Below are 14804 nucleotides of genomic sequence, written 5' to 3' on the forward strand. Positions count from 1 at the left end.
CAAGGAGTTCAGTACTACAAGTTATCTTTAACTTTAATCTTTTTAGAAGCTAATACACTTCTGAAAAAGAGATTTGGTTCTTTCTATCAAAGCAAAACATCAGATTCCTGCCAAATCATTATGAGATAATTTCCTTCCTCAAGTTAATATGTAAAGCAAGTTAGAACATGTTAATTTGACTACCAGCCTTTATTAAAGTCTTCCTGAAGTAGCACCAAGGATTACAAGGTTAGGAGTGTTCTAAAGCCGAAGTTTAAATGGATCAGAACATGTTACCTAAATTGTCTTGGTGAGCACATCCAGTCCTATGGCTCTAATACCATCTATATGCTGAAGGCTGTCAAATTTCTATGTCCATCATTTCTCGCCTGGAGTTTCATAATAGCCTCCTAATAGATCTCCCAGCTATTACACTTGACTCTCTAAAGCCTATTCTAAACACAGCAGGAAAGAAACATCCACTCTTCTACTTGAAGCTGTTCAATGACTCCTCATTTTAGAATAAAAATCAAAAACATTGCCATGGCTTTTAATTTCTGACCTCAGCTGTTTTTCTTCCTCTCCATCACTCTGCTGCAGTCAGTTGGCTTCAAGCAGGCTAGGCAAAAACACTCCTGCCTTAGAATGTCCACTAGCTGTTCCTTCTAGCCACTCTAACGTGTATCTGCTTGTTTTAACTCCATTCTCAATTGCTCAAAGATCACCTTCTCAAGTAATCCTATTTAATACTGCAATGCCCCTTTCTACCCTGCCAAGACTGCCGATCCCACTTACCCTACTCTGTGTTCTCTGGAGCACTTGACAACTTCAACATACTAGTCTAATCATGCTATATAATTTTCCTGTATTTTTACTGGGTCTCCCCCTGGCCCTGGTAAAATGTAATGTGGCTAAAATGCCACAAAGGTAAGGAATTTTGCATTTTGCTTACTGATCATTGGAAGCATTTAAAACAATGCTTGGAACATAGTAAGCTTTCAATAAAAAGTCGAAGGCAGTGTTGTATGCTGAGGATATAGTGGTGAACGAGATAGGCAAACTCATGGAGTTTACATTCTATTACGCAGAGCCTAATAAATAAGCTGATTTCTGAAAGCAGTGTTACAAGGACACAAGCATTCTAATGTGTTAGTATGTAAGAACTAGCATGGAAAGAATGGTTAGAAAAGGTCTCTAAAAAAATTAATTTGAGCTGAGTCCTGGATGATGATTTGGAACCAGCCTAGTAAAAGATCTCAAGGAAAGTCATTTGAAATGGAGGCAACAAGATGTGCAGAACACTTGGCTTTAGGAATGCCAGGCTGTGCTAAAGAATGAGCTCTTGAAGCTCTTAGGTTCCTAATCTCGATCCTAGAACTAAATTTCTCACCTAGGGTGATAGTGAGCTACTTCCAATAACTCAAAAGCACCATGCTCTGATACTGGGCCATGTTTCCTCTGTTGAGAAGACTGCTGTTCCCTGACTACCCGTTTCCCACTCATCTAGCTGATTCCTTTCTTCGGCTCATACCAGCTTTCACTCTCTGTGGGAAGTCTTTCTTCCTGAGTTGGGTACAGGACCATCCATCCACCCGTGTGCTCCCTCAGCTCACTCTCCCTTCTCCCCATTCTGGAAACCACAGGAGGAACTCAAATCAGTTCTGATGGGTAGAAAACAGTAAGTGGAATTTAATTGTAGCAAGTGTGATAGAAACTAAAACTTAGACAAATGAAAACTAATTTATCAAAACCGTAAGAAATTGTAGATTTATTCCTAGAAGTTGTACGTTTATTCCCTGAAACTGATATAGCCACAAATAAGAAAATCAAGTAAAATTCTGGTCATCATAAAGAGCTGATATTATAGACAAGATCTGAGGCAAAGCCTAGACAGACTACACACAGTTTCAGTTTGTATTCTTCAAGAAACATAAGCAGAATAGGAACTAACAAGAGCAAATAAATGATGAAGAAATAGTATTTCTATGAGGAAAAACAAAAACTTGGTATGCTATACAGTGATGCTTAAGATCAAAAAGCACAAACTCACTAAAGTTTTGAATAGAATGAACTTGAAATTAATCATAAAATCAGAATACTGAATGCTGGCTGTATGTAAAAGCTGGGGGTGGGGGTAGGTATGACCTTTAACTACTTACAGGCTGAAGAGTCACAAAACAATTACTCCATAGAAACTGTCCTCCCCAAATGTATTAACAGCTGCAAGGATTTGAATAAATTAATGGCAGGTAAGTCTGTATCAGGAAAATTCTTTTGCGGCTGATCATCATGTTATCCTCAGAGCAGCCCGGGTATCACTGTGAGTTAGAATCCTGGGTTGATTTGACACTTGGTCTCATCCAAAATAGTCCTCCTGCTTCAGTAGGCCTGATCTATTTGGCAAACTATCTAAATGAAATTACTTTATTCAGGTATCCTGTCTCCCCTTTGAAAATCCTCTTCACTTTGCATATAGCTGTTGAGGAGATACAGAGACCTGCACAGCCCTTCCTTCCATAACCAGCCTCCCTCCCTAACCACCCTTTCAATGACCACTAATTCAAAATCATTAAAGGAATTAACTACATGTATGACTGCCAATAATTCTTTCTATACCCAATCAAACGCTGCTTCACTTATCAAGATGAGTTTGTTTCCATTTCCCCTTTAATCTGGGCTAGTCTTGTTAACTTTCTTTGATCAACAGAATGCAGAAGTGACACTGCCAGTTCTGAGCCTGACATCTACTTTCACTCTGTTGGAGCCCTGAGCCATCACATCAGAGATACAAGTGATGGAGACATATCCTCACTTTCCTTGAAGGAACAACTGCTATGCTGAGAAAGCTACATGGCAAGGAATGGTGGTGATCTTGGAATTGAGAATAAGAGCAGTCAGCAGGCAGCAAGAAAACTGGGACTTTAGTCCTATAAGGAAAAATAACTGAATTCTGGCATTTGGAAGAGGCTCCTAAGCCTCAGGTGAGATTGCAGCCTTGTAATCAGCCATGTAAGAGAGAGCACACACGCACCATGCCAGACTCTTGACCCATGGAAACTGTGAGGTAATAAGTGCATGTTTAACCACTAAATGTAATTCGTTGCAAAACGATAGAAAAATCTAATACAGGATCTCAAAGGACAAGGGTTATAGTTTAAGGAAAATAAAGGTGGGTGGTACATTAAAGCTGTAGAAGTTACCATTCCACCCCTTTACAGGTTAACCTGTGCATGTCAAAGAAATTGCTGACAGGCAAAACAGGTGATGTTGGGGCTTCTTTCAAACTCCTCACCATCCTTCATCCATGCTCAGGCTCTAAAGTCAAGTAGCTCTAAATCCAAATCTGAGTTCTGCTGCTTATTAGCCACATGGTCTTGGCCAAATTACTTAACTAGACTAAGCCTGTTAGTGAAGATTAATAGGAGCTATGTGTGTACAGGGTCTAGTATGTATTAAACACTCCACAAATGTTAGACAATGCTGATTGTTATAATTTAGTAGCTTTAAACAAAAATAAGGTTTACTTCTATGCCTAAAAATAGAGACCTTTACAATCTGCCACTGACTTCACCTTTTCACACTTAGTGCTTATCTGCCCGAAAAAGCACCTTTGCTCCAAGCCTTTCACCTGGCTGTTCGATCTCATCTATACATGAGCCATTATACTCCCACACTATCCTATATTTAAATTGTTAACTTGCCAGTATCCCAACAGACTGCACACTGCTCAGTGGTCAGATTTCCATACCGAGGGCCTAGCAGAGTACCAGGCAAAAAGCAAATGAACTATATATTTTTAATGAAATTAATGCTCATCACTTCAGTCCTCTAAGAAAAGCTGGTCTCAGGAAGGATAAAAAGCCAGTACTGTGATCATTGCTTCCACAGCATGAAGTGATGTTTAAACGTTTGGCAATTCTTTGTTTTCCTGCAATACACCTGTGTAGTTAAGTGGTCAGGCAAAATTCTCATCTCCTTTTCCTAAAGAAAACACCGAAAAGTATAATGAACTTATATGCGAAATGACACAAAAAGCTAGAAGGCAGCCCTGACACACGTAAAACAACATAACTAACTAGAAGCTATGGCCAGGCTAGTCTCTTGGCCAGCGTGTTGATTCGCTGGAAGAAAATTCTTCTCAAACGTTAAGGTACATACCAGTCGCCTGGGACTCTTGTTAGAAGGTAGAATCTGATGCGGAGGGAGAGAAGAGCCAAGAGTGTAATTTTCTATTTATGTATTTTTTTATTGTGTTATAGTCAGTTTACAGCGTTGTGTCAATTTCTGGTGTACAGCACAAGAGTGTACTTTTCTAATAAGCTTCCAGGTGACGCCAATGCTGGGAGTCTCCAGATCTAGACCTGTGATGCTCAGTAAGGTACCCACTAGCCTCATGTGGCGACTAAGCCCCTGAAATCTGACTAGTCCGAATTTAGATGAGCTGTAAGTGTAAAACATACACCGATTTCAAAGACCTGGTACAAAATTAAATATCTCAGTAATTTCTATAGATTTCATACTGAACTAATAATATATTGTATATAGTGGGTTAAACAGATTGTTAGTTATTTCACTTTAAAAAAAGTTACATTGGGATTCACGGCTTATATTACATTCTACTGGTCAGCACTGCTCTAGACTAACGACCCTTACAATCCTGAAGCTCCCACTATTGAGACTTTAGTAAAAGAGAACCTATCCCTGCCCTTAGATGTTTCGAAAGCACACCTTTTATTTCCCAACTATTTGACACAATCAGAAATAAAAATCTTAAAAAAAACAACAAGATTAAAACATATATACATATAGTCTGGGTCCTCTTATTTTTGCTTAGGCTCTAACTTGAACACTACATTTCTCTCCCTGTGGTTCCCACGCTCCGAGATCGTATCGCGCACCGGAAAACAATAATAAAAAAGCGGTCTTTGGCCTGAAGCCAAACTGGGAGAGCGCCAGAGGCCGCGCGTCCCAGCCACCCAAACCAAAGCAGAGGAAGCGGGCCGTCAGCGGGTCAGCGCCCCCTCGGCTCCTCCTCCTACAGCGCCGACCTCCCCAAGATGGCGGGCGGCGGGGGTCCGCTTCCGCTTCCGGTGCGAGCGGCCCGGCTGGGGGGGGCAAGATGGCGGCGGCAGTAGGGGTCCGCGGCCGGTGCGAGCTGCCGCCGTGCTCCAGCCCAGGCTGGTTCCTTAGCCTTTCCGCCTTGCTGAGTGTGGCAGCTCGAGGGGCCTTCGCCACTACGCACTGGGTCGTCACGGAGGACGGGAAGATTCAACAGCAGGTAGCGGCCAGGGTGTCCGTCTCCGCTTGCGCCCGCCCTAGCTCAGGGGGGATTCCCCGGCCCGGCCCCTGGCTCTTTGGCTACGTGCGGCCCCGCCCCCAGCCTACCTTCCCACAGTCCCGGTGTCGCGGTCCGGGTGACCTCGGGTTCGGACCGGGCGCCGTCCCCTCCCCACTTGTGTCCTGGTCCTCGCCTCGGCTGCCCGTAAGTTTTCAGGCTTCCACCTCTGGGGCCGCGCGCCGCTCGGGAGAGTCGCCCAGCTGTGGGGGGTCGGGCCCTGGGGAATTTTTTTGCGCTCTAGGTTTAGAAGTCAGATTCATTATTCCTCCTCTGGTGCCTCGCGGGCCTACGCGTCACCAGCCCTCCCCGAGGAAGTAGAAAGCAGGTGGCAGCGCCCGGGTGTGCGCGAGTCCCAGGGCGGTGACAGCTTCGGCACCCCTAGGCAGTGTGTCATCTAATGCTGCTTCCCCCAGTCTCCTCTGCCACAAGCTGGAATTCGTGTCAGGCTGTGGTGGTTGCAGCTTGTACTGTTACCTAGGTCAGCAGGGGCTCACTAGAGACAACAGGCACACTCTCCTTCCAAAGGAATGCTTGAGGATGCCTCTGGTGGCGTTGCCTGCATCTCTTCAGTGGAAACTGCCCTCGTTTCCCAGTGTTCTTTGCATTGTTTCTTTGACCTAGCCCCGCAAGGAGGATATGCGATTTCCCGGATTCTTGTAAGGTTAAATTAATCCCTCAGAGGAGAAGCTGCTTTTCTTACATAACTTTATGATGGTCTGCATTTTGTAAATGCTGCTGATGCCTAAAAAGTACACTGTGTGTGTTTTGCTACAGAAACTTGGAAAATTGAATGACTTACAACACTTGAGAGCAACCCTGTAAAGTCCAGCAAACATTTATAAAGTGAAGTGTGTGCCCCTTGCAGTTTAGCCCACTAATGGGAAATGTATTAACCATTGTCCTGCGAAAGTACTGGACCTTGGGTTTTGTATCACCATCATGAGTCGTGATAGGAACACAGTGTAAGGTTTACTTTTGTGTAAAGTGAGGTTCACATTTAGATTCACCTTGTGATGGCAAATTTTATCTTAAATATAGTGAACGAGTTAAACAATTTAAAAATCAGCATTGGTATTGGTAAGTGGTTTTCAGTAGGTATCTGAGAAAAGACTGACTTTCTGTTCAGTAGCATTTTCTCTGTATCTGACTTACATTAGAAAATTTTCCTATTCATGGCCATACGAGCTGAGATTTAAAATGTGTATGTGTTTCAGAAACCTTAGGCAACACTACAAGTTCATCTCTAACAAAAGATCAGAAATCTTTTGTGAGTTCTGGTTGCTTCCACCCTTCTTCTGTTTCCTGGTGGTGGTTTTCCCTGAGGTCCTGATGAAGGGAAACATGGAATTAAGTCACTCCTGCTGCATTTGGAGGAGCCCTTCTCCTCTTGGCTCTTCTGCAGTATTGTTTTTGGCCACAGCTATTTGTACTCCCTGACGTTGACTTCTTCCCATTTTGATATCCTGCCACTCAGCTGAGAAAGTAGCCCACCTGAAAAGTGAAAGCTGGTAGAAATGTATTATATGCTGAACATTACAATGGGAAAGTAGAGTCTGATCTGGTTTTTGTTTTTTAAACACATACCTTCTTTTTGCACGTTGGTGGATACATATGTTTTGGTGGGGGAAAGGCGGGGGTTACTGGAAACTTGCTTGGGAAAGGAAAAAATCTACAGAATCTTTTGGATCTCTTCCATGTCACCCCTATAGTAACTAGTTAGGCTTAAAGTTAGGGAAGCAAGATTTCTTTAGTACGTGCCTTTTTTAGTGAACCTCTTGTTTGAAATTTCCAATACTTTGCTACATAACATTTTCAGTGTTAGGTTTAGGCAACTGCAAAATTTTATACCAGAAGAAATAAAGTTGGTGATTACTGTGTGACAATCAGAGGCTAGGGAAGAGAAATTGGGTTTAATGTTAGGGGAAAATCAGTATAAATAAAGTAAGAGAGATGGTCAGCTTCTGAATTCTTCTCTGACAGCTATGCAAGCACTACCCATGCAGCCTTTCCTGGCAGTAATTTGAATGCAGGCAGAACCCAAACCTCAGTTTAGATTGTGATTAATTATCACATTTGGATATACTTATTAAAGAATTGAAAGATCCCTTTAGTACGTGGATTTGGGTATCCTGCAGACCTGTTCATACTTTCAGAAACATAACAATTAACATTTAGTATATATGCTGTATGTTTCCTGACACCCCACATTTCTTGCTACTTGTTTTTGGTTATAATAGCTGAGTGAGAGTAGAAGTCTGACTTCAGTTTTAAAGCTGTCTAATATTAAGGAAAGGGTTATGGGCAGATTGAAATAGCAGGTCTTAGAAAATACCTTTTGAAATTTTTCGCTTGATATTTAAACCTATCCAAATTAGGTATAATAGGTCATTGCTTTCCAGAGTGAACGTGAAGTACTTAAGAATTAAAAATCTGAATTGCCCCAAATACAGACTTGATTAGGGACATTTTCCATCATTAAAGTTTTAAGTACAGTAAGCAGCCCATCCCAGAAGAAGAGCGCATTTGTTTGGTTTTTCTATTTCAGGCCTGAGGAGATGATAAAGATAGGGACTCAAAAGTTACAGACTGCAGACTTGTGAACACGCATGTATATTGGAAGCCCTAGATCTGTAAGGGGTTGAAATGGGCCTTCAGTCAGAGCAGAGAAGCAGACATTCCTCCAGGCAGCCTCCTCACGGTCAAAGCTGGGGCTGCTTCTGGCAGTAGCAGGTGTTGAGTACTTGGCGTGGCAACTCAGGGAATGTTCTTATCCACAATCCCCGCTTCGTCTAGGAAGCATATATTCCATGGTTTTAGGTTTGCTTACTGGATTGCCACTGAACTCCCAGCAGTATTGTCCAGGGAATACTGGAGTTGGGACATGAAGAGGATGCTCCAGTCACTAAGTTCATTTCCCACTGCGGTCAGCGGACATCTAAGAAAAAGGCCTCTCCTCTCCTCTTCAGCCCTGTGCTTTTCTCCCAGCTTTGGGCTCTGGCATACTTCTGAACCCCTAGTGTCCCTGTCCTTGGAAACTGGTAAGATCCTCTCACTTTATTTAAGCAGGAGTCCTTAACTTGGAGTCCATGGACTTGAGGTGTGGGCATTTATAATCTAGTTACTAGGAGGATCTACAGTGTAATCAGTCTAGTGGATCTTTTGGTTGACTTCATTGTGAAGAATCGGCTTCAAAATAAATTTTCGTTTGTTTCATTTTGATGTTCTTTTTTGCTCAATTACCAATGTGGCAACATCTATTTTCTATTATAATCTAAAGTGTCTAACAATTCACTTGCATCGAAGGTTAAATAAACTTATGTGAATTAGCCTAAGAGCCTATCTAGCACATCATTTCCTTGGAAAAATGTCAGCTTCAAGCTCTACATTACCAGCTAACAGATGAGCTCTTGAAATGTTACCAGTTTGTTAGTTGTGGACTTACAGAATCGAGAATTTGTACTTCTAGCACTGGATTCATTACCTCTGGATATTCTCTCTCTTCATTAGTGGAGGTCTAAATATTAAGTATCAACTTAAAAATTTAGAGTATCAACTTTATCGTAACATTGTATTATTTATTTTCTCTCATAACATTATATTATTCTTGCTGTTTCCCTCTCCTCCAATCTTAAAGCCATGGCATTTTGGATTTGGAGAAAATTCTTAAAGAACATATGGTACAACTCATAGGAGAGAAGATCACCAAAGACACACTAATGAGTAGCATTTGGTGGTCACAGTAGGTAAAAATGTCTTCATCTGTAGTAGCATGCAAGTGAGCACTTTGTACTAAGTTTGAGGTGCTTTTTTACTTTTCTAACACCTACAAAGGAAGGACTAGAAAGAAAAATAAAACCAAATGAAGTCAATGTCTTCTCTTTCCCAGTTTGCTTTACCTCGCAAAATGTATTGTGATAACTTCAAATTGCGGGCAGATGGGTAGGAAAGGATCCCAAATAGGTGTGGATGACTTTGGGGGTTGCTTTATCATTTTGCCTCCTATCAAGCAGATTCAAGCAGATGTCTTCAGAATACAAATCCTCTTAACTGCTCAGAACAAATGAGGTTTCTAACAAAACGAATGCTCCGAAGCCTCGCAGACTTGGCAGAGATCTATTTAATAAGTGACTATTTCAACAACTATGACTTAAGGAAGAGCTATCGTATTTAGTTGGACAAACTCACTAAATCTTTATTGATCTTTAATAGCTTATAAGTGAAGGAGTAGTTTCATTTTGGTCTCATGTTGAGTGATTTGGTTGATCTGGGAGAGAGCGTCCATGGTACTATGAAGCTGACAGCTTTATTTCAGTGCTTTTCAAAACAGAACAATCTTTTTGTCATAGAGCACTATTTCTGTGTTTATACACTTCAAAGATGTACTTGGACCTGAGGGATCATGCTGGTTATTCACTAACTAACCAGGCACCTGCTAAACCTTTGCAGTTTGTCCTAGATATTGACTCAAAGTGATTCTCGTTCAGTCCTTTTTTTTTTTCCTGCCATCTCCCACTATTGTTTTTCTTCTTATAATTTACCCAGGTATTTATTTTGTGTATACTGTACAGTGGTAGTAGAAACTTGGAAATATACAGATATAAATTATAACTTTAAATACTTTTCCCAAATATTTATTGAACAAATATATATTGACTTTTTGTCAGCCCACTTTGCTTTGAAGGGTATTCTCCTCTCCATTGGCTACTCTGGCATGAAATTCTCATTTTTCTTTAGGGGTGGGCAGAGTACAGCTCCTTCTTAATTTTTTGGGGGGGGTCTTCTTCCTCCACTTATCTTATAAATGAGTGGTTCTAAAAGTTTACTTGGCACAAAAACTATCTGGAATGGCTACTTAAATGCAGATTGCCAGAACACTCAGTGCCTGATACAGTAGGTTGGTGGTAGAACCAATATTTCTACATTTTTATCAAACTCCTCAGAAGATTATGGTGTAGATGGGTCACAGATCCTTCTGAGAAAGTAAGTTTTAGACCTTGCTCTCACTCCAGCTCTTGCTGCAGCCTTCTCTTTTTACTCTCAACATAGACCTGGGCAATTTCATCCTTTCCTAAGACTTAAGTTACCATATATATGCTGGAAATATCTACGTTTCTTAATACAACTCATATTTTTTTTCTTCAGAGTTATAGATTCAAGACGTCTTTGTTAACTTTTAACTCCACGTGAATATCCTCTAGGTACTTCAAGCTTAATATGATCATATCTTTAAACTAAATTTTACCCCATCATGCCCTGTTTTCACAAACTTAATGAAAGACACCACCATTCACCATTCATCCATTTGCCCAAATCAGAAATCTAGTTATCTGTTTTAATTTCTCCCTCTTCCTTACTGACATCTTTCAGTTTTACTTTCTAATTTTATCTTCTTCCCATAGTCACTACCATTACTCTAATTCTGGCCACCTAATTAATTGCCATAGCTTTCTAACTTCCTGCTTCTGTCTTGTCCTACTTCCAATCCATTTATTCCACAGTGCAATTAATCTTTTAAAATCGCCTTTTTTTAAATTAAAATTTTGAATTACAAAAGTAATGCGTAGCATTGTAAAAGTAAATGTCTAACATTATGGGAGTATTTAAAGTAATAAAGTGAAGTCCTCTTAACCTCTACTCATTCTTACTCCCCAAGGAAAACTACCCTTAACAGATTGGTACATATCGCAGGATTTGGTCCGAATGTGTTAACATGTCTTGTGGTCTGGCCCTTCCTTCTCTTTAGCCTGTCTGCTCATCTTGAGCGTCCCACCCTCACCTGAGAATATACACACATACACACTTAGCCATATTTCACTTCTGTTAGTGTCCCCAAATATACTCTGTTCTCTTTTGCTTCTGGGCCTTTTTACATGTTCTTCTGCCAAAACATCCCAGTCAGGTCAACTCATACTCTTAAGTTAAACATCACTTTCTCAGGGAAGTTTCTATGGTATGCAAATTAGAATAAACTGTTCTTTCATTGTGCTTTCAGAGCATCTTCTATTCCCTTATGAAAGCATTTGCCATACCATGTTGTGTCTGTTTACTTATGAAAACACCCTACTAGACTGCTGTGTGTTCCAAGGACGGAGCTGTATCCATCTTCTCTGCGACTGCAGCATCTCTCCCACTGCTGAATCACATAGGCTACAATAGTATCTGTTGAATGGATGATATAAGGAAGTGTGAAAAGTGGGTCCTACCATTTAGGAATTTACTGTTGTCTAAATGAAGCCTTAAAGTACTCACCAACCTGGTAGTCATCTGGGGACTAGCCTAAAGGAAGCCTCAGAACTTTCTGCAGATCTGTAAATCTCCGAGGAACCCATCAGTGAATCAGCCCTGAGGCCTTCAGAAACGGTGCTGTACACAGGTGAGAAGAGCCATCATTTCAGAGATTACTCTTGCCTTTCTCCGGTGATCAGGTTGTGTATGCAAGGGAGGTCATCCTCTTCGTCTCTGATATGTATCTAAAAGGTCAGCCATTGATCAGACATAAAAAGTATGGAGAAGAGACAAGGAAATGATAAACAAGAAGATCAAAAAAGAGGCTCGGAAGGGGCTGAGGCAAGGCAGATGGGACCTGGCAGCTGCACTGCTGGGCAGGGATTAGGATCAGCTGTGGGGTTTGGCAGTTGTTGCAGTTTGGAAGCAGCTCTGGTGGAAGTGAACAGAAGGCACTCTGACGGCGAGGAGTAAGAGGGCTTGCCAGCAGGTCAGGTCAAAAATTAGAACAGCTTTGCCTTCGGAAATGTAGGGAGCCGGGTGTGAGCAGTACCGTACCTGCATCTCAGCTGTGCTCCACGCCGGCAGAATGAGGGGGATCCTCTGCTGTGTGGCTCTTTATAGTCGGACACCTCTCTTCCCTCTCCATACTGGTCTCTCTTAAACCCATTCCAGTCAGTCCTTCATCCCTACAGCTCTTGTCACAGTACGCAGAGCCTTCCTTATTGCCAGATTTGGTGCTCGGCTCTCTGTCATCTTACTTAACCTCTTAGCAACCTGGCATTTGTCTTCATGCCTTATTGACCTGTTTCCTTACATGGCTTCCAGAACATACACTCCTGATTTTCCTTCTAAGTCCCTGGCTACGACCTCTCATTCTCTTCTGCTGAATTCCTTTTTCCTTTGTGAGTCTTAAATATTAGTGTGCCCCTTTTCTTCCCTCTGTTCATGTGGACACCAGATGATCTTATGCAGTCTCATGGCATAAAATATCGTATAAATCTGCACTCCCCAAATCCTATTTGCAGTCTCTCTCTGAACTCCAAATGCATACATCCAACTGCAACTGCCTACTCAACACCTCCACTTAGCTGATGTGTCTAATAGACACCACGAATACATCATGTCCTCAACTGAACTCTTGATTTCCCACCATAGCTGTTACCAGAGTGTGCAGGCCCTGCATCTTCTGTATGTATCTTCCTTAACTCTTCGTTCTCTCTCGTCTCATACCCAGTCTATCAGCAGCCTGTCAGCTTAACTTCCAGAGTGTATCCTGAGTCCTACCATGGCTTCCTGCCTCTAGCTTTACAGCCCTAGTCCAGACAGTCTTCAGCTCTCTCCTGGACCTGTGCAGTGGCCCCCTAACTGGTCTTGCTTCTGCGTTTGCCCCATAAGAGTCTGTTCTCCTCGAAACAGCCAAAGTGATCTTTTAAAAAACAAAAGTTTTGGTCATGTCACTCCTTTAGGGGTTGTAGGGGAAGGGAAGCAAATAGTATAAGAAAACCTTCAGTGGTTTCCCATCGCATTTAAAGAATAAAACCTAGTTTTCACCATGGCCTGTAAGGCTGTGCAAGATATGGGAGCCTGGTCCCTGGCCACCTCTTTGCCCTAGATACTACTTTCCTTCTTGTGTGCTGTGTTTCAGCCATTCTGGCCTTCAGAGTGGTTTTCAAAGCACCAAGTTCATTTGTCCTTGGTTCACCAAGACAGTTGCTCTTGCTTCTTCCTCTGCCTGAAGTACTTCTCTGCAGACAGCATCATGGCTCATCCCTTCTCTTCTGTCAGGTTTCTTGTTCTCATGTCACTCATTTTGTGGCCAAGCTGTCTAATAAATCAGCATCTCTTTCCATCACTCTGTCTTCTTACTCTGTTTTTCTTCATAGCATTTATTATTGACACTATATTGTAATATATACTGTATTGTCTGTTTTTTTTTAACAAGAACAAAAGCTCTATGAAGGCAACAACTTTATTTTATTCAGTGAAGTAACCCTAGTGCCATCAAACAGTGGCTGACACACAGTGTACACCCAGGAATTATTGAATAAGTGAGAGAAAGAGTGTATGCATGTCTGTGTGTGCAGGCAATATTTACTCCTGTAATAGTGCTTGCATATCATATCAGCACACTGAAAGGCCACCATCATTTTAATAGTCTGGAGGAGGGAGGTACATTTACTTTAAAGGGGACAAGCTAATTCATTCATTCTCCCCATTACTAATAAAAGGTCTAGACAACCTAAGACTTCATGGTATCTCTAAACCAGAGTTGTAAAATGGTGCCTCAGATATCTACTTTCCTGTTGGCTATTTGGATATGTTACCTCTCCAACATACCTTTTATGATAGGCTCAGAGCACTTGTATTTGAGGTTGTGGCATTATTTATATTAATTGAAATTTAGGTAAGTCACTTTTATGTTTTGCTTTCAAGACATACTATTAGGAATTCACACTGGACTGATCATATTGTGCTTCCCATGTTTATTTAGTCAGTAGTCATTACTTTATGAGTCTAACTTTTGAAAATAACTCGTTTATGTGTTTTTTTACTAACATTTTCAGTCTTCACTTTCTTTCTGAGGCACTTAGTTATTTTAGCTAAAATCAGGTGACTGGCAAGACCCCCCCTTCCCCAAGGTCACTCCTTTCCACCTTCAGTGTAATTGCTTGGTGGGGAGTTGAGATGGGTAACTAATCTTTGGTAGAACTCAAGAGAGTAGTACATGCCAAAAGTGGTCAAATGGCGTCAGGAACGTTTTCATTAGAGCAAGTATTTGCTGAGTGCTTTTTGTATGCCCATTACGCACTTGGCACGCTTAGCTCACTCATTCAACACATACTTCCTGTGCTAGATACTTGGAATACAGCTGTGAGAACTCTGTAGTCCCTGTCTTCGTAGAGTTTGCATTTTAGATGGCCATACGTGGAAGTGACTCTAATTGAGGATATTGGTAGGCAACTTTTACTGTAATAAAAACAATTTAATGTCTGTATTTCACTGAACACTTTACCAAGTGTTTTATGTTCATGATCTCATTTTATCATCACACAGACTCAGTAAGATGTGGGTATTTGATCTTCTCTCTATTAAATAAGAAATTTAGGCTGAATGTAGTTAAGCTCCTTACCCAAAGCCATGCAGGTAGGAAGTGGCAGAGTGTGAACTCAAGCTCAGACCTGATTCTAAACCTTGTTCCCTTTTCTATAGTGCTAAATAAACATCGCTACTAACATGAAGAAAGTATTTCAGTAGTTTT

General features: G+C 41.4%; 1 protein-coding gene across 1 annotated transcript in view; it reads left to right on the forward strand.

Annotated features, from left to right (window-relative positions):
* The first annotated feature begins 5062 nt into the window (after window positions 1-5062).
* Window positions 5063-14804, forward strand: part of TTC17 (tetratricopeptide repeat domain 17) — a 101125-nt gene continuing 91383 nt past the window's right edge. Inside the window, exon 1 of the mRNA XM_006212328.4 lies at window positions 5063-5257. Coding sequence (XP_006212390.1) covers window positions 5099-5257 — 159 coding nt within the window. The 5' untranslated portion in view covers window positions 5063-5098. The remainder of the gene's footprint in view (window positions 5258-14804) is intronic.

Source organism: Vicugna pacos, chromosome 10 (genome assembly GCF_048564905.1).
Source record: "Vicugna pacos chromosome 10, VicPac4, whole genome shotgun sequence".
NCBI classification, from domain to species: Eukaryota; Metazoa; Chordata; class Mammalia; order Artiodactyla; family Camelidae; genus Vicugna; species Vicugna pacos.